The 23,772-nt window shown below is 43.7% G+C and overlaps 1 protein-coding gene across 2 annotated transcripts in view; it reads left to right on the top strand.

Moving 5' to 3' along the window:
* The window catches only part of PIGN (phosphatidylinositol glycan anchor biosynthesis class N), a 138,617-nt gene that overhangs the window by 83,978 nt on the left and 30,867 nt on the right, over window positions 1–23,772 (top strand). For both annotated transcript variants that reach the window (XM_053243843.1, XM_053243844.1), the window contains exons 21-26: window positions 3,017–3,119; window positions 4,409–4,511; window positions 5,742–5,828; window positions 11,923–11,978; window positions 14,551–14,626; window positions 21,900–21,973. In XM_053243843.1, coding sequence (XP_053099818.1) covers window positions 3,017–3,119; window positions 4,409–4,511; window positions 5,742–5,828; window positions 11,923–11,978; window positions 14,551–14,626; window positions 21,900–21,973 — 499 coding nt within the window. The remainder of the gene's footprint in view (window positions 1–3,016; window positions 3,120–4,408; window positions 4,512–5,741; window positions 5,829–11,922; window positions 11,979–14,550; window positions 14,627–21,899; window positions 21,974–23,772) is intronic.

The raw sequence follows: 23,772 nt of genomic DNA, 5'->3' as shown, positions 1-23,772 counted from the left end.
TTCATGATAGAGTGGGAAGATGAACCGAGAGCTCCCTGCTCCTAGTCCAACACTAAGCGCTACAATGCACTGTCTGAATCAGTATCAATAAGCGTAATCCTGCAAAAAGAAGAGCAATTCAACACTTGGGAGGATCTTGTTCAAATTCATATGAACAATACTGAGTTAGAAGCACACAGCTATTCTAAGAGGAATGTTTGGTGCCGCATTAATTATTCTGGAGTTCTTATGCAGACACTGTCAACCTGAAGCCCGCAGCAGTTCCTGAATCCAGGACTGGAAGTACAGATTTAGTCTGTGCGCCACCACACAGGTCTTGCTGAAGGAGAAAACTGCAGAGAGACTTGCCAGGGATGAGACTACACCAACAGGCCAGAGCTGGTCAAGTTAGTTAATAAGGCAGCAAACATTAATCCCAAAATGCCAGGCTGTTTCTAACTCAACACTGGTCATGTTCCAATAGCAGTTTGAACAGGCTCTTTCCAACTTTTACTTCCTTACAGAATGGCATTTACTGATTCTTGTATATTGTTTCTGGGACCAGCTCCTACCAGTCAAGGATATGTACCATGACCCATAGAAAGGCTTTGGTCTGGCTTGTTGATTGAGTTCATCAACCAGGAGACTTGTTCACACTGCTCCAGGCTGGCTACAAACTGCTTTTGTTTTGTTTCACTCCACTGTTAGCACCATAGGAGTTGGGTCTGATATTCACAGCATAATCAAAGGTAGAAGATGCATTTTAAGTGCCAGCAAGCAAAGGATCCAGCAGTCAAGAAATAAACCACAGACTAGGACTTGGTAGGGTTGCAGTGAAGGCCTTGGAAAGGATATTTAGATGCCGTGATGTGACTATACCTTTTAGAATTGTTCGGACAGTGGTTTTTCCTGTGACACTTTATGGATGCAAAAGCTGGACTTTGAAGAAGCAGTATAGAAAAAGCATCGACGCTTTTGAACTTTGGTGCTGGAGAAGACTGTTGAGGATACTATGGATTGCCAGGAAAATACACCAATGGATCATAGAACAAATCAATCCAGAATTCTCACTTGAGGCACAAATGACCAGTCTCAAACTATCATACTTCGGACACATTATGCGAAGATCCAGCTTCCCTGAGAAGTCCATAATGCTGACGAAAGTTGAAGGAAAGAGAAGAGGCTAACCAGCAGCAGCAAAGTGGATGGACTTGATTATGACCGTAATGAATGCACCACTGAGAGACCTTAAAGGCTAAGTCGAAGACAGATCATCCTGGAGAGAATCTATCTACCGTATTTTTCGGACTATAAGACGCACTCCCCCCCCCCAAGTGGGGGGGAAATGAGGGTGCGTTTTATGGTCCGAATGCTGTCCAGTGGGGGTATGCACCAGCCGCCCCCACCGCCCCCCCACCTGATTAGGGGCCAAATCGGCCCAAACTATTGTGGCCGCCGCCGACCAACCGCCCACCCTCCCAGCTGCCGCTGCCGCCCCCCCACCTGATTAGGGGCTAAATCGGCCCAAACTATTGCCGCCGCCGCCCGCCCTCCCAGCTGCCCGAGTCCTAACCTTGTAGGCTGATCAGGGACCCATAAATGGAGAAGGAGAGAGGAGCTCGCAAACAGAGCTCCTCTCTCCTTCTCCATTTATGGGTCCCTGATCAGCCTACAAGGTTAGGACTCGGGCAGCTGGGAGGGCGGGTGGGTGGCCGGCGGCAGTGGCCGCGGCGGCAATAGTTTGGGCCGTTTGGGCCCCTAATCAGGTGGGGGGGCGGAGGGCGGGGGGGCGGCCGCGGCCATGGCCGCGGCAGTAGCTTGGGCCGATTCGGCCCCTAATACTGGGTGCGTCCTATGGTCAGGTGCGTCTTATGGTCTGAAAAATACGGTATATTGCTGCTAAAAGTAGACACCGACTTGATGGCACTGAATCAATCAATCAAAACTTTTTAGAGTAGTAGCCCAGAAATGGTCATGTTATACCCTGCCACCTATAAAGCCAACCTTGCTCCCAGGTTTGAACAACTAAGAATATCTTCATTTGCATCTCATGTCAGCTGCAGACCACATTTGCCATTTCCGTTTTTCACCTGTACTTGACAGGAGCCAAATCCAACAGCTTCATATATTATGTTTCTAAACTGCAACCAAAATTAGTTGACATGCATACATATGTGTGCGTGCACGCAGGCTTACATGTGTGCCTACCTTATACACCTAAGCAACTCAAGACCCTGTGCAGGAAAATGTGGTGCTGATTACTGTAATTTATATTTCAGTATTCATACTATGAAGTTTTACTCTGGTGTAGATACTAATATGGTTAATTTATAAAAATAGACTTGTTTGGACTCAAGTCTGCCTTAAAACTATGTCCTCTCACTTCTTTTTTTTAATCTCAGAGATGTGGAGGATGTCTATCATTATTCACATTATCATTATTCACAGTGGATGACATCCTGACTAAACTACTCAGTAATGTTACTCAGGAGTTGCTCTAAAGGACTACTAAATAGGAATTCCCCTATTAAATTTAGTCAGGATGTCCACCAGTGAGAAGGAAAATACTTCCCACGTGCTCGGAAGCCCTATCTTTTGATTACTATTTCATATGTACTAGTGGTGGGCTATGGCATTAAAAACAGACTCCACGGCTTTTGGCTGATGAGCCTTGGCTCAAATTAAGTCTTTTCTGTAGATATCAGCAAAGCTTGTGAAATGACTGATCACCATATAATGGACTCCAGAACCATGATCTTTCCATTACCTATTAGGGAAGCTCACTGAGGTAAACTCAAAGTGTTGGTAGCAGACAGTCTCTTTGATTTTTTAATATGTGAACAATATTCAGTAGAATTCTCACCACAAAATAATGAAGATACCCCATTATTGCCATTTTGTGGCATCCTTAGCTTCCAGGAATGTGAATGCAAACTTCAATGACTTTTTCAATAATCCACTGCTTCCAGCTTTTGGGAGCCACTGAAGAGATATTTAAATAGTCCTCTGCTGATGGAACATAATCTGTTTATTGCAGCTTCATCCTTGATAGTGCCACTTCTAAGCCCCACATTGCTCTTCCTGAGGCTGCTAAGCATACTTCTGTCTTTGATGTCAACATACCTTCTGCTTAGCACAGGGTAATATGCTTTTTCTATTAAAACCAGAAATTTCAGTCTATTCTGGGGGAGTGCATGGTGTAAATTAAACTAGTCAAATACTTTATTCTTCTAGGTGTTTGAAATCCATATAAGACCAAATAATACCCAGGTATTTTTAAAGGCAGCATAGATTTGTCTTACAGGATGAACATTTAGCCAGCAGTCCACATCAGTCTGCATGAAGCTCCAGGACATTCTTGGGTGGCCACATGATTGTATTAGAATTATGAGAGCACAACCTTTAATTCAAAACCAAGAAGTGGTTACCATTATGGTTACAAAAATACAGTAGAAAATATGAAGGGCCCCTCCCCCCCAAAAAAAGATGAGAAAAAAGGAGGCAAATAAAACCAAATGCTTAGATCACTCAGTTCTCAATTCTTGTGATCATCAAGACTCGTATATTCTTACCCGAAGGTAACAATTTCAGATTGCGAGAATTGTCACATAAATGTATCATGTTTTCCAACTGTTGTTTGGCATCTGCTGTGTTAATAGGAACATAGGAAGCTTCCTTCTATCGAGTCAGACCATTGGTTCATCTAGCTCAGTATTGCCTACACCAGGGCTGCTCAACTTTGGCCCTCCTGCAAATGTTGGCCTACAACTCCCATAATCCCCGGCTATTGGCCTGTGGCTGGGGATTATGGGAGTTGTAGTCCAAAAACAGCTGGGGGGCCTAAGTTGAGCAGGCCTGGTCTACGCTGTCTGACAGTGGCTCTGCAAGGTTTCAGGCAGGAGTCTTTCTCAGCCCAAACTGGAGATGCCAGGGCAGGAACTTGGAACCTTCTGCATGCAAGTAGGCAGCTGCTCTTCCCAGAGTGGCCCCATCCCCTCAGAGGAATATCTTACAGTGCTCGCACATGTAGTCTCCCATCCAAATGCAAACCAGGGCAGACCATGTTTAGCAAAGGAGACAATTCATGCTTGCTATCTCAAGACCAGCTCTCCTCCCTGAGACCAGCTCTCTAAGGCAGGGCTGAGAGAGATTCCTGCCTACATCCTTGAAGAACCTACTACCAGTCTGTGTAGACAATACTGAGCTAGATGGACCCATGGTCTGACTCGGTATATGGCAGCTTCCTACATTCCTATGTAACAGTAGATCTCCTCTTCACTGTGGCCACACATAGTCTACCACACCCCCAAAGTGTAATTTTCCTTATGTAGGATAATGAGGGGATGGGGGTGGGGAATAAAGTCAGTGCTTTGGTTCCTCTCCCCACTCCACCCCCCCACTAATGTTGTCATTATGTATGTGGATGTAGATATGAAGCCATTTTCCCACTGGCGTTGGCTTTGTTGATGTTGGTGTGGATCAATATGGAACAAGAGGCAGTACAACGTTATGGAGTCTCACTTATGCCAAAGGTAACACTTCAGTGCATGTTGCATGTACCCTGGGTAAGCATCACAGAATCCCTAAATTACTGTGCACTAACTACCCAGTGTCTGTTTTAGCTTTGGCTTTCATTTGGATTTCCAGCTGCTGCCACCATCATATTATTTTCTAGGCATTCATTGGCTTGTAGGCATGCTAAAAAAAACCCTTCCTTTTCCCTCCAGCAGGGGGAGCCCAAATGGGTCGTGAACAGCGGGCTGCAGCCAGCTCCTTCAGGCATATTTAGATCTCATACAATTCAGCATAGTTAGATTCCATGCAGTTCAGTATAGCAGTGGCATAGTGATGTTGGCAGCAGTCCATATCAGTTTTTTCTGGTGGATTGCCACTGTTGCCACTATCATCACTTCTGCCACATCCCCATCCCCAGCTCCCTCCCACTACAGCCCCAATGGGAGGGAGGGAGCATGAGCATGGTGGAAATAGCAGGCAGCAAATGGCAGAGCGGAGAAGGGGGCTGCAGCAGCCTCCCCAGCAGAGGTCCCAGTAGCCTGTGTTCTTTGCAGGTGGCCACACCATAATAGATCTGCTCCAGCAATGGAGCAAACTGGTGGCCACACTGTGAGGTCATCCACGGACACAGTGGCCAACAGTTGGGGATGGATGGGAGTTGTAGTTCAGCATCTGCAGGAGGGCTGAAGTTGTGCAACTCTGCTCTAGAGTAACTTAATGCCCACATATCCAAGATATGTTTCTAATATAGGGACACTGGAAAGAGGACATGATCAAGAGCTGTACCATAAGCCACGTAGATTTACATCATATCAAACTGAAGCAAACTCACCTGCAGTGGAGATGCAATTCCTTCCCTCTGTAGTGCTCTAGAGGATGCTGCTACAACTGCACAATCTCTCATGACTTCTGTGAATTATAAAAATATATATGTTGCTTTTCAGTATGTATGGGGGAAAGGGAAAAAAGAAACTGGAGAGCAAATAGAAAGGTCAGGGAGTTATTTCCTTACCTAAGGCAGCTGAAGTATTTCCACTAGATCATCCTACCTGAATGATAACTTTCTTGAGAGAGTCATTAAAGGATAATAAAACTGTATGAGAGGAGACTTCGGTCGCAGTACAGGCTGGCTTCACTGAAGGAATAACTTCTTAATTTCTCATTTGCTCCCCTGAAAATATACCTTTTAATATCAAAGGAAATCAACTGACATAACTGTATTGATTTCTCCTCTGCTTTCTTTATAGCTTGCTGCTCTCAGTTTTTCATACTGCACTGATATAACACAGTTTCGACAACTCCATGTTGATGACATCAGGAGATCTTTTTTCTATGTATCCTTTTTGCTCTCTAGCAAAGGCCTGGTTGAAAGAACTTCAGCTATGGCATAGAAAAATGGCTTGCAATCAGTTGAATATATCTGAAGAAGATAAAATAAGGTGCTGCTGGGAAGAAGGGCTAAACCCAAATGAATTATCATTTTAGAATTCAACATCTTGGTTTCTTAATTTGGAATTGCCAGTGGTTGTAATTACTACTTGCAAAGTACTTATCAATATGCCTAGTAGTGCATGTGTACAGTGAGAGTGTGTGTAAGGTGTTGCCCTTACCAAGTGCATCACTTTACTCTTAGTTACCAGGTTTGCTCCAAAGTGTAATAACTACCACCCTTCGTGACTATACTTTGCTTAACGTGGGGGAAATTAACTTCATATGGGTGCAAACTGGTAAACAGCTATGTTAACCTTAAACTGCTGTGTTAACCTTGTAAACCACCCAGAGACGTAAGTTTTGGGCGGTATAAAAATATGTTAAATAAAATAAGTAAATAAATAATACTAGAGAAAGTTGATCCCAATATGGATGCACTGGAAGAAGACAAAAGAACATAGACATGTGCCTTGAAAACAAAGAGTTCCTTTATTGAGTGATAATGAGGGTACAAAATGAGAAAAGAGGGTGTTTGAAGCAAGAATTGGCACCTAGCAGATTAGCTGAAAACTGGTCTTTCCATGAGAGGGATTTGTAGACTCACTTGTGATGCCTTAGGTTGCCCCTAATACACAGTCACCGTATCATAGCGCTGAGGAAGGGGGACAGAAGTTTGGGGTGAAACATTTTTAGAGAAAGCAAAGCCATTTTTCATAGCTACCTGCAATCTAGGTGGGATCCTTCTCTCCAGAGGCAAAGAGGATGGGGTGCAAGAGAGAGATGGCCTTGTGAGGAGGAAATAACCTTGTTGCCTTCTCTGTAGAGGCTCCTTACAGGAGTGGAAAGGAGCTTGCGTTTCCATCACCTCTTGATTCTATTGTCCTTGCCAGCTAGTCTGCTCCAATTCTCTGCATATGCTCTGACTGCAGTTCAGAGTAGCATTCATATAGATAGTCCTATTACAGTCTTGCAGTGACCTGAGGGCACCAGGAAAGCCTAATCAGAATGACACACCATCTCAGGAATGTGGCAAGCTAATGCTTCCCTTCCAAAGGAAAAATGGCTAGGTTGCTGGTCTGGGGGGTGCACTCAAATACACAAAATGGCAATGTGAGCGAGTCTGGCAACATTTTATCCATATAAATAAATAATTATTCACTTATATGGACCAAAAAAAAAAAATTCACTGAAAAACACTGGTGATGAATGTGAAACTTGCTCCCTATCTCTGGCCCCAGTAGCTAAGAATCATATCTATTCCTATCTGCATAGTCCTGCCCCTTCATCTTCATAATCCCATCCAGGGTGAAGCAAGGTTGGCGTGCGCCCTAGGGGAAAAAGTTAAGATGGGCCCCTGCCCCCACCCCCCTCCATCATCTTCAGAGCAGTGTGAGGTGGAGAGCAAAGAGAAAGCTGTAACTCAGCTGGTGGGGGACATATGCTGCTGCCCCCTTCAATTGTAGCTACGCCCCTGGTCCTGTCCTTTGCTCTGTTATATTGCTCTGTTATGTATGTCATCATTGGAAACTGGCTTTGTATATTATTTTCCTTCTGCTGAAGTAAAAAAAAGGGGGGGGTCTCAAAGTGGTTAACAGATGTAATAAAAATAAAATAAAATCCTACAGTAAATCACCATGAAATGCCATCAGTTTGAATCGCCCAAACACTAAAATGACAATATCAGGAAGTACAGACAACCCTTGATTCTCTCTACAAGCATTTTAGGCACACCTCCCTTTTCCATCTTAGAAAAGGAAGACCTTTCCAAGCGCATCTCCTTGGGTAGAGAGATCCAGAGGCAGGGTGCCACTGTAGAGAAGGCCTGAGATCTTGTGACTAGCAGGAAAAGAAGGAACCAGGAGCAGGACCTCTTCTGTTGATTTCAAGGCATGAGGGGGAATCTTCTTCTCAGATGAATGTCTTCACATCTTTGGGCTGAGGCAAAGCATGACAAACTGGAGACTCAAGATTCTTTGTTTCAGTTTTGAATATTGAATGTTAATGACTGCAACAAAGCATATGAAGAACTCTGCTCCTACTATTCTGAACCTATATTCCACATCCAATTTTAAATTAAAAGCTTGCAAATTTCCCCCCAAAAAGCTTTGTAATAGTGATAATATGCTTCCCAATTAGGTCTTGTGAGCTGACTTGTTAAGAAGTTCCTGAGGCATTGCTTGATCTAACCTGATCTTCCATAAGGAGATTCATATTGCATGCATTTTAGCATCCTGATTAGATAACCTCCCAGTTAGTTCCCTTGTGCTGTTGGGCTTTGCTCCCTCTCTCCCTTCCCTCTCATTTCTCTTTCATGTGGTAAAAGAATTATAGTTATAAATCCTAGCTAGAAGACTCTTGGCTGTTTTATTGTTGGGCCATTAAGTTACTAAATTTAAAAGTGAGATAAACACTCCTGGGAAGTACGTGCTTAGAATTTCTTTATTTGCACTGCCACTTTCCTGACACTGTGGATAGTTAGATCAATAGATTAAGCCTTCAAAACCATTGTTTCAAAAGCTTTGTAGGGGTAATAATACCTGCCCACTTCTTACAGCAGTAAAGACTGAGGCTGGGGATTTAAGAGAAGGCAGGAGAGGTCAATCTGCAGCCTCCTTCTCTTAGTCTGAAGCAAACCCACAGACAGACGTTTCTTTTATTAGCCTCATTTCTCAGCAGTAGGGTAATGCAGCCCAGCTTAAACAGACAGGAGAGACCTGCTTTCATCCTGTATTTCTTTGTCTGGCTTTTCCTGCTGGACAGTAAAAGCTGATCAATTTAAACAGTATGCTTTAAGAATCTCTCAGTCTCATGCAGGTGTTGTTCATTCAGGTGATGTGTTAAAAACCATCTGTGTTAAGTTGGCATGGGGATTATTGCAAGGATTCTGGAGGGAGATTATTATGTGTATTAATCTAGTGATGGATTCATCCCTTGCACTGAAGGATCTGAATGCAGTACTGGGGTATATCCAAACCGAGTGGCGACTAAAATCAGGTCCTAAACAATGGCTATGGCGAAGCTTACTGGTAGCCAAGAGATTAATACTGCAGCAATGGAAATCTCCCACTCCTCCTAGGAGTGAGGAATGGGTGCATGACCTGCTCGAGTTGGCGGCACATGAAAAATGGGCCCTCATAAGAGTAAATAAACACGATAAATGGTCAGAAATGTGGGATAACTTTACTGAACTATTCTTAGAATAATTAAAACAAACAGAGAACAACCCAAAACACATTTACCCACATCTATTGGTGCAATGTTGTGTATCTCCTCCTCTTCTTCTCTCCCTCCCCTCCTGCTCCCCCTCTTCTTCTCTCTCTTCCCCGCCCCCCATCTCTCCTTTCTTTTCCTACCTCCCCCAAACCAGCACAGCGCGCAAAGGCTGGCATGCGGAGGGAAGGTCAGGGTTGGGGCGGGGCAGGTGGTGGGGTGAAACGGGGTAAGATGTATGTCAAATAAAAAATGTCAAAAAACATTTTTTTAAAAAACCATCTGGATCTAGCATAATGTGAGGCTATTGTAGGGAACAAGCTGGAGCATTTCCAGATGGGGCTTTTAGCTCGCTTCTCCTCCAGAATGGAGAGTGTGCATTCAAATATTGGCCCGATTTACCCCAAACTCCCTGTGAGCTATTGGGGAGCACTCCACACACAATTTGGGTTTTTCATTACGCATTGGAACATAGCCTAATTTATGTCTGGGATTTTTTAAAAAACTTTTTGCATCAGTTTTGGGTGCACATGCGAACTTGCAATAAAGCTTCACAGTAAACCCACAGTAAAGCCTGCTGTCTGAAAATGTTGGTACATTAGTTGAGCTGAGGAGCATGAACAAAGCAACTCATCCAAAGAGAGATGCTGTCAAGAATAATTTTTAGCCTATCAGTAAACTGTCATTCAGACAAATGCATCTAATGGGATCTATAATCAAACACTGTACTGCAAACAACGCCCAGAGAGGTGTTCGAGAGAAAGGAGAGCAGGTGCTTACCTGCTCTCCGCCACTCCTTCCAGCTTCCTGCTGGGGTGGTGCCCATCTCAAAAACCCCCATGCAGGAAAAGGATCATAATGTCAGGTGCTCCTAGATCCAGCGTTGTGACTTGAGGCCCAAATGGCCCCCAAAGCATGGAGTTCATGAACACCACAAAAGATCGGGGCGGGGGGGGGGGCTAATATATTGCTCGGCTACTAAAAACTGTGAAAATAGATTAAAAATGGGTATTTTAATAAGAATTAAAAGTTCTACCTAGAACACCTTAAAACACAATTAAGATCATTATATAAAAATAAAATATAAAACATATGAGGATGTTTTATATTTTATTTTTCTATAATGATCTTAATTGTGTTTTGAGGTGTTCTAGGTATAACTTTTAATTCTTATTAAAATACCCATTTTTAATCTATTTTCACAGTTTTTAGTAGTCTAGCATTATATTATCTTCTCCACCCCCACCCCCCATTTTTTGTGGTGTTCAGGTTTATCTTTTGGATCAGGAATACAACCTGTTTTGTGTTGTGATGGAGTTCTTTGTGCCAGCTGAACAAAGATAGCTTGGCCACACTATCCATGTTCTAGTAACCTCCAGTTTAGACTCCTGTGGGGTTGTCTTTATAAACTGTTTGGGAACTGCAGTTAGTTCAAAATACGGGCTGCTTACACAGGCCCATCAATGAGAACAAATCTAACCAGCGCTTAAAACATTTGCACTGGCTAGCAATCTGTTTCTGCGCACAATTTGAACACCTTTAAAGCCTTACATGGCTTGATACCTGAAGGATCATCTACTCCGATATGAACCTACCCCTACATTTAGATTCCTTTCAGAGGCTATCTTCCAGGGCCCCCTACTTTCTGAAGTGAGGTGAGTAGCCATTGAAGAGAGGGCCCTCTGAGTGACAGTGCCTCACTTGTGAGATGCTCTCCCCAGGCAGACTCACCTGGTGCCTGCCTTTCCTTTTTAGTGCAAGGCAAATCCCTCTTTATTTGCTCAGGCTTTAAAGACAGAAATTTGTAATTGATAACTGTTTTGTCCTGCGTGTTTTTGTTTTGTTTGATGTGTTTGATTCGTTGTTTGTTTTTCTGTATGTAAGGTGCCCTGAAATGGTTTTTGTACTGAAAAGATGTAAATGGACTGATTACAAAAAAGTAAATACTAAGGGCCATTACAAATATTGCACCTCTTCCCTCACCTTCATACACAGTAAGCCTGGGAACAGATCTCATAATTGTGTGCTTTCCCCCCATTTCCAATCACAAGTAGAAAGCTGTGCCTGAGGTGGGAGAGAGAACATGTATTTGCCCTTGGGGGAATGGGGAGTGTTATATCTGAAGAGGCACTAATTTACAAGCTGTATATACTTGAAGAGGAAACCACTGATTATAAAGGTCTGTCCATACCGCAAGTAAAACAAATGATATATTGCTAAGGTTATTTTAGCATAGATCATGAAGGACTTGGTTGATGGTGTCCTCATTTATGTTCTTTACAGACCTAAATCCAGGTTCCTTGTAGGGATGTGCCAAACCGCAGTTCAAAGCGTGGTTCTAGCACTTGTAGGGAAATGCAAAAGGGAACTTTAAGAAAAAGGAGAACAGGTGCTTACCTGCTCTCCGCTAATCTTTCCAACTTCCTGCTGGGGCAGCATGCATCCCCAAAAGACCGGCATGCCATCAGCATGCATATGGTGTTTGCGCATGCACTGCACCATTTGTATAGTCAGCATGGTGTTGCTGACCATGCAAACGGCGCCTGTGCATGTGCAGCACCCCAGCAGGAAACTCGAAGGAGCAGCGGAGAGCAGGTAAGCACCTGCTTTCCTTTTGCATTTCCCTACAAGTGCTCAAACCGTGCTTCGAACCGTGGTTTGGGCACATCCCTTTTTCCTTGCCTTTATCTTATAATAGTAATGCAAAACTGTTGTCAGAAAAGTTGCATACTTATTGCTGGATTGTGAAAGAATCGTGACAGTTACATTTTCCTTAGCCCTGTGCAGGTTTTCTTCATAGTGACAGCCTTTTTTGGTACTGGAAACATAGCATCCATTAACAGGTAACTATTGTTAACTTTATCCAGAGGGATTTGATAAAAATCTTTACAATCCCTCTCTCTCTCTCTCTCTCTCTCTCTCTCTCTCTCTCTCTCTCAGCTGAATCCTATCTAGACTATGCAAACTGAGCAAATTTCTCTCATAATTGCATAATTTCTCTACATAGTCCTCAATATGTACTAATATTCCTGTTCTGCCTAATTCCGTTTTTGCTAGTCATGGAGAAGGACAAAGCTATATAGGCTGCTGAAAACCCACCCTCTGGCTTTGTTGGCTTTGGAGATTTCACCAGCATTGCCCACTTTCTTGAAGCATATCTCAACAGCCATGAGGCCTAGGAATACATTTTTTTAAAAATGGATGCTGAGATTGCAGCTGTGTCCATAGCAGCACTCTTGTCCTGTTGCATTTTCTTTCTGCATGTTTCCTGAACATGCACTATGCTATGTCTATGTACATGTTTCAGTCTTACAGAAATGCAAGCTTGGGTGTGGGGGATTATCTCCTCTCCACTTTTCTTAGGAAATAGACTTTGTGATTAAGAAATACAGACTTTGTAAAATAGTGCAATTTCATCTGTGTGCCTACACACACACATACACACACAGGCAAACTTGATGCAACATGCCCCCAAAAGGGAAAAGAGGACTTTGAAGGTGAACCTACATGTGATGCTTGACCTATAACTGCCGCCTAAAGCAGTAGCCCCATGCACTGTTTTCCTTCCCTCACCCTGTAACTCTTAGTTAGGCTTACCAACATTGTTTCTCTGTGTTTCCCTGTTCCTGGTCATCATTGCTGACTGTCACTGGTGGTTCAGGGAAACCTGGGAAGATGACACAGACATGTTTGATGTAAAGTTATAGAGCGAGGGAAGAGAACGCAACATGGCATTGTTCTTTGGAGCAGCAGCCCCATGTTTAACTTCATGTGTATACCCCAAGACCAAATTGTGAAGCCGCTAGATTAAACAGGAAAAAATAGGAAGGTGTATATGGGGGATGCATGAAGAGTGGCATGGTGTATCACAAGAGGTGGTATGATGTGTTCTTTTACTGTGAGGAAAATAAGAGCGAGTGCTGATAGAGAAAGAAAAATGAGATGGAGCAGTGGCTTGAAAGAAGGCAGGCAAAAGATCTTGTTACAGGTGGCTTTCATTATCTGCATTTTTGGTACTCGTGGTTTGCGTTATCTGAGGTTGGGCAATATATACCCAACCTCATTATCTGTGGTACTCAGCTTCACATATCTGCAGTTTTCGGCAACACAGCTCTGCCCTTATGGTCATTCTCTTGCTGCACATGCTCATGAGCTTGCAGGAGGAGAGTGGAGTGCTTTGGTCTGCATGTTTAGAGTTTTTTGTGCTTCTAAAATCTGTTTTGGGTACCATTTGGCAGCATTTGGTATCCTTAGAGAGCTGTTGGGTGCCTTCAGGAGTCATTGCTTTTAGAGCCTTTTTTTTGAGCCATTCCTGTGGAGATTCTTGGAGCCATTTTCTGGAGCCTCTTGCAGCATTGTGCTGCCTTCATAAGATGCTAACTATCACTTTTATAAATTTAATTTTTATTTTGATGAAATTTTATTTTTAATTAAAACATTAAAATTAAAATTAATTTTATTTTTGATATTACAGTACTGTATTACTTAATTTACATTGCAATTAAAATTCAATTTAAATTAAAAATTGATTTTAATTTATCCATTGAAAATTGATTAGCCTCTCACTTCTTGGTTCTCACATACTCCTCTGTGTGTGTTTCTTTGAATTGGATTTAATTTTGTGCTGCCTCTTTGGCCAGCCTACCAACCAACCAGGCTAAGAGGCTTGTGCTGCTGGACTTCGTGGGGTGAGGAAACGTCATGATTACTCATTATGGAGAAGATGGGGGGGGGCATTGCTGGAGTTGCTGGAGAGCTTTGATGGCCAAGGTACAGTGCAGTGCTTCATCCTTATTTCTGCTTTTACCCTGTTTTTTTTGTGATTTTTTGGTCCTTTTCCTGGGCTCCGGAACCTAACCCCCCAGTTCTCATTGACTTAAAGTTTCGTTATCCGCAGCTGTAGGCCAGAACGGAACCCCCGCGAATAACGAGGGCCACCTGTATAGATCAAGTGCCTAAAACCTCATATCTCATAAGATTAAAAAACTCAGGGAATCAGTGCACAAGCAGGGACAGATCGCTAAGAGCAGCAGGGAATGTGCCAGCACCTGTTTCCTGCAGCAGCTGCACAGAAAACATCCTGTCTGGACACATCCAAATAGTAACCTGACAGCTGTTGTGAAAGCAAACAAAGGTTGTGAAACCTTCTGTGAAAGAAAAGGTTCTGTAGAAAAGATTGCTGGTAGTTGCTAGTAACAAACAAGAGCTGTCTTTTAGACCATTGGAAACTAACACCAGTCTGCAAAAGCAGAAGTGATGTGAATGAATGAACCAGCAGTGTGTGTCTTGCAGTCTTCTTATGCAATGCATCACATTTTTGTAGCAGAGAAAAATGTCTGTTCTTCCTAGTGGAAAATGTTGCTTGCAAAACTATGTATGAATAATGTTAATTTTGTTATCCTTCTGGTCTCCTAGCTTTGATCCAACTTCGGTCTATTGCTTCTTGACAGTGTTCAGTCCTTTCATGATGGGAGGATTGCTATTGTGGAAGGTTAGTAATTGCCTCTTCATGGAACGTTGCCATCAAATTGACTAAGTTTAACACACCACATCCATTCATGCAGGACCAGATGTGTGTCCCTCTAATAATTTTCAAATATAATTCAGGGTGGTAGCAACCACATTTGGTATGAAACAGTGATTTAGTAACACCTGCTGATTGTATTAAAAATATTATATTTTTAATACATATACTGCATATAAATATAATACATATAAAATATAAAAATATAAAAATATTATATTTTTAATTTGGTTAGAATTTAGCCTGAGTTTATTTAGCCTGATTTTCATGTTTACTGTCTTAAAAATATTACTACCTTTAGTGAGCCATAAGAATAAAATCTAAAAAGCAGAGTTCGTGAGGTATTTTCTTTCCATTTTCACTCCACAAAGACCTAAAGCACTTCTTGTTTAACCTCATGAATTCTAGTAATCTTACTTGCAGAAGTTGTCCCAAGGCCTCAACCCTCACTTGTTTTAGCCCTTGCATTCTCTGGAACCTCTGCGATAAGGACCACAACTGTCCTATCAATCCATCACACACACAAAAACAGGCACCCAGTTGCTTCACAAAGGCTTGCTACAAAGACTGAACCCCTATATAGGAAAAAAGTGTGTATCCCTTGGGGCCTAGCCAGATGTTACTTTTCAGGGGGGGAAAGCCAAAATAGTTAATAGCAGATGCAAATTTCAGGCTTGCATCCCCCATCTCCCTCCCCACAACCATCCACGAGAAATAAAATTCAAACTGGGTTGTATCTCATTTTTCAGTGGCCACATTCACATGTAACATGGAATTGTGGTTCTGCACTCCCTTCCCCCACTCTCCTGTCCAAATTCAGATGTACAGGAGAGCAGTCTCTCTGCAGTCAGCGAGGAAGTTGGCTGTGTGGGCTTCCTTCTTTACAGAAGAACAACTCACATAGCCAATCACACTGAAGTTCAGGGAGGAGCTTTCTCCCTCAACTCCAGTTCCAGGGGAAGCAGCCTGCGGTTCTGAATTTGGACATGCCACAGGCTGCCTGGAACCTTCGGTGGCAGCAACGAAACTCACTACAACCTGAGTGTTCAGATTGGAGTTCCAATTCTAAAACCTTGGTTTTGTCGTGCCAGACTCCAGTTCCTTGCGTTCAGGCGTAACGTCCACAGAACCACAGGCCTATTCAACTGCAGTTTTGCGTTACATGACAATGCAGCCTATATGTGGGCTGTCTGCTGTACTGAAGTCAGGGAAGGGATTGCAGGGTCAGGGAATGATTGTGTATAGATAAACATGGCCTCAGGGCTGTCCTTTGGGTGGGTGAACTAGGGCAATGGCCTCAAGTCCCATGGTGACACAGAAATCCCTGCCTGGAGTCTCCCTAGCCAGCCCTGGAGCGCAGCTCTTGCTGTAGCAGTTGCCCTCTGACCCACCTGAGCCGCCTTGGCATGCTTGACTGCACTCAGTGCAGCTCAGGCTGGGCTGGGCTGGGCTCCTCTCTGGTTGCCCAGAGAGGAGCAAACCCAGCTAGAGCTGAGCAAAGTATGCCAAGTGGACCCTGCTGGGTCAGAGTGCAGCTCTTGGGGCTGGAACAGCATTCCAGAGCTAGCAGTGGTGGGGACAGGGAGACTCCAGACAGGAATCTTCACACCACTGCTTTGCCTCTCTGGGGCCCTGCATCCCCCCGCATTTGTCCTGGGGCCCACACACCCCAAGGACAGTCCTGCATATTCTATTACCTTCCATTTGTGACAAGGTGGGTTAGGGAAGGATTGCAAGCCTACTGCAGGGTGCCTTCTGCTGTTACTGCTCAACTTTCTGTCCTGCAACCCCATATGAGTCTAAGCCCAGCATGTGCAGATCACACACAGTTATTTTTCATGTACACAGCAAAATAGGCATTGGTGCAGGAATGGCCCACCTGAGGCTCTCCAGCTGTTGTTGGGAGCTGTCGTCTAGGAAGAGGTGGAGACAAGGGATATGGAGACAATGGAGCAGAGGGGATTAATGTCCCTCGGTTGCCAGGGTCTGGGGGTGCCACTAAGGCACCCCCTCGCTCAGGGCACACCTTTTCTCCCGACCCTCTCGCGTCCAGCCAGCGGGCTTGCCAGCTGGGAGTGCAAGGTGCACTTCCCCCTCTGCCTTGCTCTTAGTGAGGTGGCGGGGAAGATACCTAGTGGCCACTCCCCCTGTATCCATGTTGGATGCAGGGGACATGGTCAGAGCTGGGAGGGGGCCATTCAGCCCTATTGTGGAGTTTCCCCACCCCAATCAGCGGTTCTTTAAATCACTGACTGGGGAGGGGGAACTTTGCAATAGGGCTGAGTGGCCTCGTCCCAGCACAGACCACCCACCCCTGCATCTGACATGGAGGGAGGGGGTGTGGCTTGGGCGCCCATGCTAACACACATGTTGCAATCAATGAAAAAGTGAGCCACCAGCAGGGCATTGTCCTGCGGCTGCTTGCAGTCTCCTACACGACTGGGTGGCGTGCCTCAGGTTGGCTACCACTGTACTAGTGCAATCTGCACATAGGATCCTGTATGCCCTTTTTTAAAACATGGTTTTTCCTATCTGGGGTTATATCTTTGTGGGATCAGTACTGTGTGAACCTGGCCTCAGATGCTGTAGTGTTTGTAGTGTGGGACTGCATGCTTTTGAATAAGGGTCATCTGTTACAAACTGTTGTCATGTTCTAGAATAAAGGAGGGTCCCTTTTAAAATGGCATATATTCTACATCTAAACTTCCCATTTCTTAAACATTAACCTTATAATATTTTGATGAATTGCTGTCTGACTAACCCCAGGATGCCCTCAAATCAGACTGTAGTAAATCTGAAAGATCCAAAGGTATTTTTAAAATGATGTCAAATGAATGCATTTTTTAAAAACCTATCTTTGTGATGGCCCATCTAGTCGTTCTTTATCTGTTCAGAGGTATAGCTTGAAATAGCTTTTCAAAAAAACGCTGGGACAGGAATCATTCAGGCAACACTAAAAGGAGTACTGAAATAAATATTCTGAATGGGCTTCCATTTTTATAAAGTCGTCATAAGTTATCATTTCATATCTGAAGCAAATTCATTTTCAGGTTAACGACATAGGTTTAAATCGTGACTATCTTTGCTTTACAAGTCATCTGAGTAGTTTGTTTTTTAGTTAGGCTGACTTTTAATTTTGTTTATCTTCTTGAACTAATGATTAATTGGTTATTGAATTTTTGCTTTCTGAAGAATGGTATGCAATCTCTTTGATACAAAGAACAGGTAAATGATCGAGGCAACAAAGTTTACGCTATCCTATCAAGGAAAAAATATTTTTGAACCTGGTGAGACTTGTGTGTTCAAATATAGGCATTTGTTCATTGACTTCAAGTAAACAATCTCAGCTCTGAAATTTGAACGGACAAATGTGTTTCAACTAAGAGGAAAGAATGCAGATATTGTTGCCAAATGTTTGGCCTCTACTGTGATACTGCACATAACATGGCTTCCATGTGATACTGCACTTGTCTTCCATATTATTATTTATTATTATTATTATTTATTTGATTTCTATAAGCTCCTTGGATTTGAGGGCAAGTTGCATTGCTTCCCCTAGTTTAAGCAAGTACACACAAGCGACATGCTTGGGTATACTAATCATTATGACAGTTGCAGCTGGAATTCTGTTTCCCTGGCATAGATACTAGCATGTTGACAGTCTAGCATCCTGCCGGCCAGTTAATTAGCTAGTGAAGGCAGTAGGAAGAGCTTCCTTAAAAGGTTGTGTTTTGTGTCAAACGGTAGCAGGGAACCCACCCTTTTAGGATGATTTTTCTCTTTAGGATGCTGCCTGGCAGCTGTGATTAAGTTGGGACTGATCTGATATGTCAGGCTCTTATATAAAAACACTCCCAGTTGTTTCTTACTGGTCAATAAAAAGGTGGAGGATGAGGTAGCCAGAGTGGAACTGAGCCGGAACAATATGGCTATAGAAATGCTGGAGTTGGAGCAGGATTTCTGACCATAAGGGACTTTCCCTGACAGGAGGTCACGCGCACAATCAAAAACTGTGTTCTACCCAGGTTTGGGAGCTGTGTGTGCCACTTTTCGGTTGTGTGGAAGCAAAGGTAGAGGAAAACCTGGGTAGAAGTATTATGTGGAAACAAGGTAGGAGGAAAAGGTTTTTCCTCCTACCTTGCTTCCACACAACTGAACATTAGGAGCGCACACAGCTCCCAAACCCAGGTAGAACACAATTTTGGATTGTGTGAATGACCTTACTGTCTGAGATACTGATGCAGCAGTAAGACCCGCTCTATTTCTAGGCTTTTTTCTTGTGAAGTATGCACTCTGTCTGTCGCAACAGGTGTGTGTTTATCATAGTACCTGGCAATTTGTGTACAGCTTTCACAAATTTCCTTACATGACAGTACTTTTCCCCTGTCCAAAGAGCCATAATTCATTTAGGTTGCATAACTTGTAGATATCCATTTTTTGTTCGTTCTCTCTCTCTTCTAATATTTTTGTTGCTTCATTGTTTGTTACCTTTAATTTTCTACATTTTCTTTTTGACAGAGGATAAGAAGTGTGGTTTATAAGAAACATAACTGGTCTATGGGAAAAGGAGAGATGGGGGGGGTGGCTTGTGGATGAAAGTGGAATGTGTGGCTACTGCAGCTTGTTTTGAAACTTCTGTATCTGTTTTATATGCCAGTTTTGTATTATTTTTTTAGTTAAAACAAAAATCCAGAAGCCATGGTCTGATTAGGATGAACAGTCTTGCTGTTCAAGACTGGTTATGATTCGCCTTGAAAAAAATGTTTCCGGACTGTGGCTTTTGGATGAATTCATTCATTCACTTCAGACACTGACACATGAACGAAAAGCTACCATATTTCATCATGAAGCCTGAAAGCTGCTATGTGATACAATGGGTGCCTCCAGTTAGCTATGCAAGTGCTACCCTGATTCTATGCTAATTGTGCAACAAATAGACTCTGGGTAATGGAATATCTTATTCAGAAGGCATAGATGTGCTGAAGAAAATTCACCTTCTCACCAAACCCTCATTAACTAATATGTCTGCTGCCACCACTGCTGCTGCTGAGAACTTCAGCCCACCATCCCTTTTTCTGGAAACAGTTTCCAGCACTGCCTTTGCTTCTGCTCCTCTGTGGAAGAAAAGTGTAAAACATTTCCCCCTTCAAAAGTAAAGTGTGCTGTAGCAGCTCGTGGGTATGGAAAATTATATAAAATTATATAAGGATATCTCCCTGCCGCCCCTTCTTCCACTTTGCTGCACTTTGCAGCAAAGCAGAACGGCAGCAAAGCAGAACGGAAGAAGGGGCGGCAGGGAGATATCCTGCCGCTCCGTTTAGTCAAGGCAGTACGTGGGCGCGCGCACACACAAAAGGCTTCTTAGAGCCTTTTTGCGCTGCATGCCAAGCGAGGGAAGGCGTGGCGGGGAGATATCCTGCCGCCCCATTACTTAAAGAACTTCTGCAGCACAGCGCCGGAGAAGGGGCGCTCCAAGAGATAGTAAGCGAAATTTTTCAAAGAAATACGGGCACCGGAAGGGGGGAAAGCGGCGGCAGGGGTAAATAAACCCTCCGGCGCCTTAAAGGAACCCCCCACCCCAGTGCCGGACCGCAGCTCCGCGGTTCCGTGCACACCCCTACTATCGATCATGCTATCCTCCTTGACCGCCTGCGTGGGTTGGGTATCGGGGGCACTGTGTTACAGTGGTTCCGTTCTTACCTTAGCGGGCGTGTCCAGTCGGTATGCATTGAGGACAGATGCTCTGACTCATGGCCACTCCTTTATGGAGTTCCCCAGGGTTTGGTTCTTGCCCCTGTCCTCTTTAACATCTATATGGAGCCGCTGGGTCAGGTCATTTCCCAGTTCAGGGTGAGATTTCATCAATATGCTGATGATACTCAGCTGTATATTGCCATCCCAGACCATTCTGGAGATGCTGTTTCTGTGCTTACTCGATGCCTGGAAGCTGTTAAGGTCTGGATGAATCAAAATAAGCTCAGACTGAATCCCAACAAGACTGAACTACTCTTTCTCAGTCCTCATACTGGTCAACAGCTGGATGTGAACCTTGTTTTAGATGGAGTGGCGCTGCCTCCGAAGGAGCTTGCACGTAATTTGGGGGTCCTTTTGGACTCGCACCTCCTGCCTGAACAGCAGGTGGAGGCTGCAACCAGAAGTGCCTTTGCCCAGCTCCATCTGATTGTCAATTACGCCCTTACCTTGATCGGCAAGCATTAATAACAGTGACCCATGCCCTTGTTATCTCCCGCCTAGGTTATTGTAACGCCCTCTATCTAAGGTTACCTTTGGGGACGATCAGAAAGCTACAACGGGTCCAGAATACAGCGGCTCGTTTACTTATGGGTGCCAGAAAATATGACAGGGTAACACCTCTCCTGCAGTCATTGCACTGGTTGCCTATTCGCTACCGAGTTCAATTTAAGGTCCTGGTTTTGACCTTCAAAGCCTTGTGGGGTTTGGCACCTGTCTACCTACAGACCCACCTCTCCCATCCAGTTACATCCTGTCCGGTCAGATCTGCTCAGATGGCCCTTTTGTCGGTCCCTGATTTCCGAGAGGTTCGGGGCACTAGGACCTGTGAAAGGGCCTTCTCGGTAGCTGCCCCACTTCTCTGGAATTCCTTTCCCTGAAGACCCGTTTAGCTCCTTCCTTGTTGATGTTTAAATCTCTATTGAAGACTTTTTTTCGCCAGGCTTTTACCCTGTAGTTTACCTATTTGCTTCTTTGTTAGTTACTTTAGTTTTATTTAGAGTGTAATTTTAATGCTGTCTTGTTTTGCATGTTTTTGTACACCACCCAGAGTCTTCAGAGTGGGTGGTATATCAAGTGTTTCAAATAAAGGTTCATTGTTAATTATGGGAAATGTTCCTTGAAGGCAAAATATGTGAAAACTATTGGCATATTACTTTCTCTGTTTTTCAGTAGTGTTTCTAAAAGTACATATTTCAGTGTTACAGTGGATAAAATAAAACAAAGGCTCCTATTGTGTCTTAATATGCTGCATAGAATCTCCATTGACATTACTGAAGGATATGTGTTTACCTGATGTGTCTGAGTGGCCACTTTAAAAAAATCTGTTTTATTTTTGCATCTTTGTTCAAAATGATGACTTTTGTAATGCCAACTTTGGGATGTATGCTTGGCTATCTGTGAATAGAAGCAATATTCATTTGGGGCTCTTTTGGTTTCCTTTGTAAAAGATTGCCATTAAGTTAATGCACTTCTGTGTCCTCAACAGATTGCAATCCCTTTTATTCTTGTGTCATGCGCTTTTGAAGCTGTTCAAGTCACAACCCAGCTGTCATCTAAAAGGTACAGTTGCTCTGGGATTTGTTATGGGATATGACTTAAACCATCTGCAGATTCAGGATTGTAAATCCCTGCGTTGGACACAGTTTGTAACATCTCCACTCACTGAGCAAAGAATTCGAGCTTATCAAATCTCCAACATCTCAAGCATGTTTATATGAAGGGAAAGAAGACAAGAAAAATGCATGGGACTGGCTGACATGCTGAGGAAAACTACTCAAAGTAGTCCCTTTGAAATTAAAAGGACAAGTTAGGCAACACCTAGCATGTCCTTTTAATTAATTAAAGAGCCAGCATGGTGTAGTGGTTAGAGTGCTGGGCTAGGACCGGGTTTGACCTGAGTTCAAATCCCGATTCAGCCATGTTACTAGCTGGGTGACTCTGGGCCAGTCACTTCTCTCTCAGCCTAACCTACTTCACAGGGTTGTTGTGAGGAGAAACTCAAGTATGTAGTACACTGCTCTGGGCTCCTTGGAGGAAGAGGGGGATATAAATGTAATAATAATAATAATAATAATAATAATAATAATAATAATAATAAATAAAATAAATCGAAGAAAGAAAAACAAGTTAAAATAATCGACATAGCAATACCAGGGGATAGCAGAATAGAAGAAAAAGAAATAGAAAAAATAACAAAATTAAAAGATCTACAAATTGAAATTGAAAGGCTGCGGCAGAAAAAGACCAAAGTAATCCCAGTGGTAATTGGCGCCCTGGGTGCAGTTCCAAAAGACCTCGAAGAGCACCTCAACACCATAGGGGCCACAGAAATCACCATCAGCCAATTACAAAAAGCAACTTTACTGGGAACAGCCTATATTCTGCGACGATATCTATAACAACAGCAACAACATTGACAATAAAATCCAGCCATCCCAGGCCCTTGGGAAGGACTCGATGTCTGGATAAAACAAACCTGTCAATAACACCTGTCTGACTGTGTAAATAAATAAATAATAATCATAATAATTTCCGTAAGGACTTCTTGGAGTAATTTTCCTTGTATGTCAGCCTCTGGAGCCGTTCACATGACAAGCTCTACCCAAGCTTGCAAAGCCCTACCCGGGAAGGTCTGGTCATTGGAACGCTGGGATCAGGACTGATCCCTGCACTGTCCTGCCAGGTGGCCCAGGTTTTAAATCCAGGCTAAAAGTGAGATAAGAGGACGTGTGTGTGCCCTCCTACCCCACGCCGTGATCATGGGGCAGCACAGACTGTGGCAGCCCATCCTACCGTAGAGGCTGGGGGGAAGGAGCATCCCGGCCTCTAGAATCCTGGAGACCAGGAGGCTGTCCCCTAGCCTCTCCCTCACCGCGCCACTTGCTGTAGCGGCAATTATGTGGCAGAGCAGTGAGAGGGGAATTGATGGCCAATCGTGTGGAGGAAGGTAAGGCTGCTCCTGCCTTCACCCCACCGCTCTCCAACCCCGGGACTACTGGTTGTGAGAACGACCTCACTGTCCTCACAAGCACCTTATTTTCCATGAGTGCTAAAAGATTTAACAAATACAAATATGACAGATATTTAGATTTAACATACTAATTTGTACATTTTGACAAGGCTGTGTGTTGTTGGTGATTCTATGCAAGTCCCAGAAAGGCACATAGAAAACTAGCTTGTTGGATAGAATGCTTTTCACAAGTATCCTAGTTTTCTCTGTGCAGAGATAACATCTTTGTGAAGAATGAGTATTCAAATTTGATTTCCCTCTTCCTTGCTGTCTGAAGTCGTTCAGTCAGCAGCAACAGAGGCACCGTGTGATTGGCCCTCTTACAGTGGCCCAGTTTAGACATTAACTG

This window comes from Hemicordylus capensis, chromosome 4 (assembly GCF_027244095.1).
Source record: "Hemicordylus capensis ecotype Gifberg chromosome 4, rHemCap1.1.pri, whole genome shotgun sequence".
In the NCBI taxonomy this organism is placed as follows: domain Eukaryota; kingdom Metazoa; phylum Chordata; class Lepidosauria; order Squamata; family Cordylidae; genus Hemicordylus; species Hemicordylus capensis.
The sequence above is the reverse complement of the archived record's forward strand: the minus strand, read 5'-3'. Positions and strand labels throughout refer to the sequence as shown.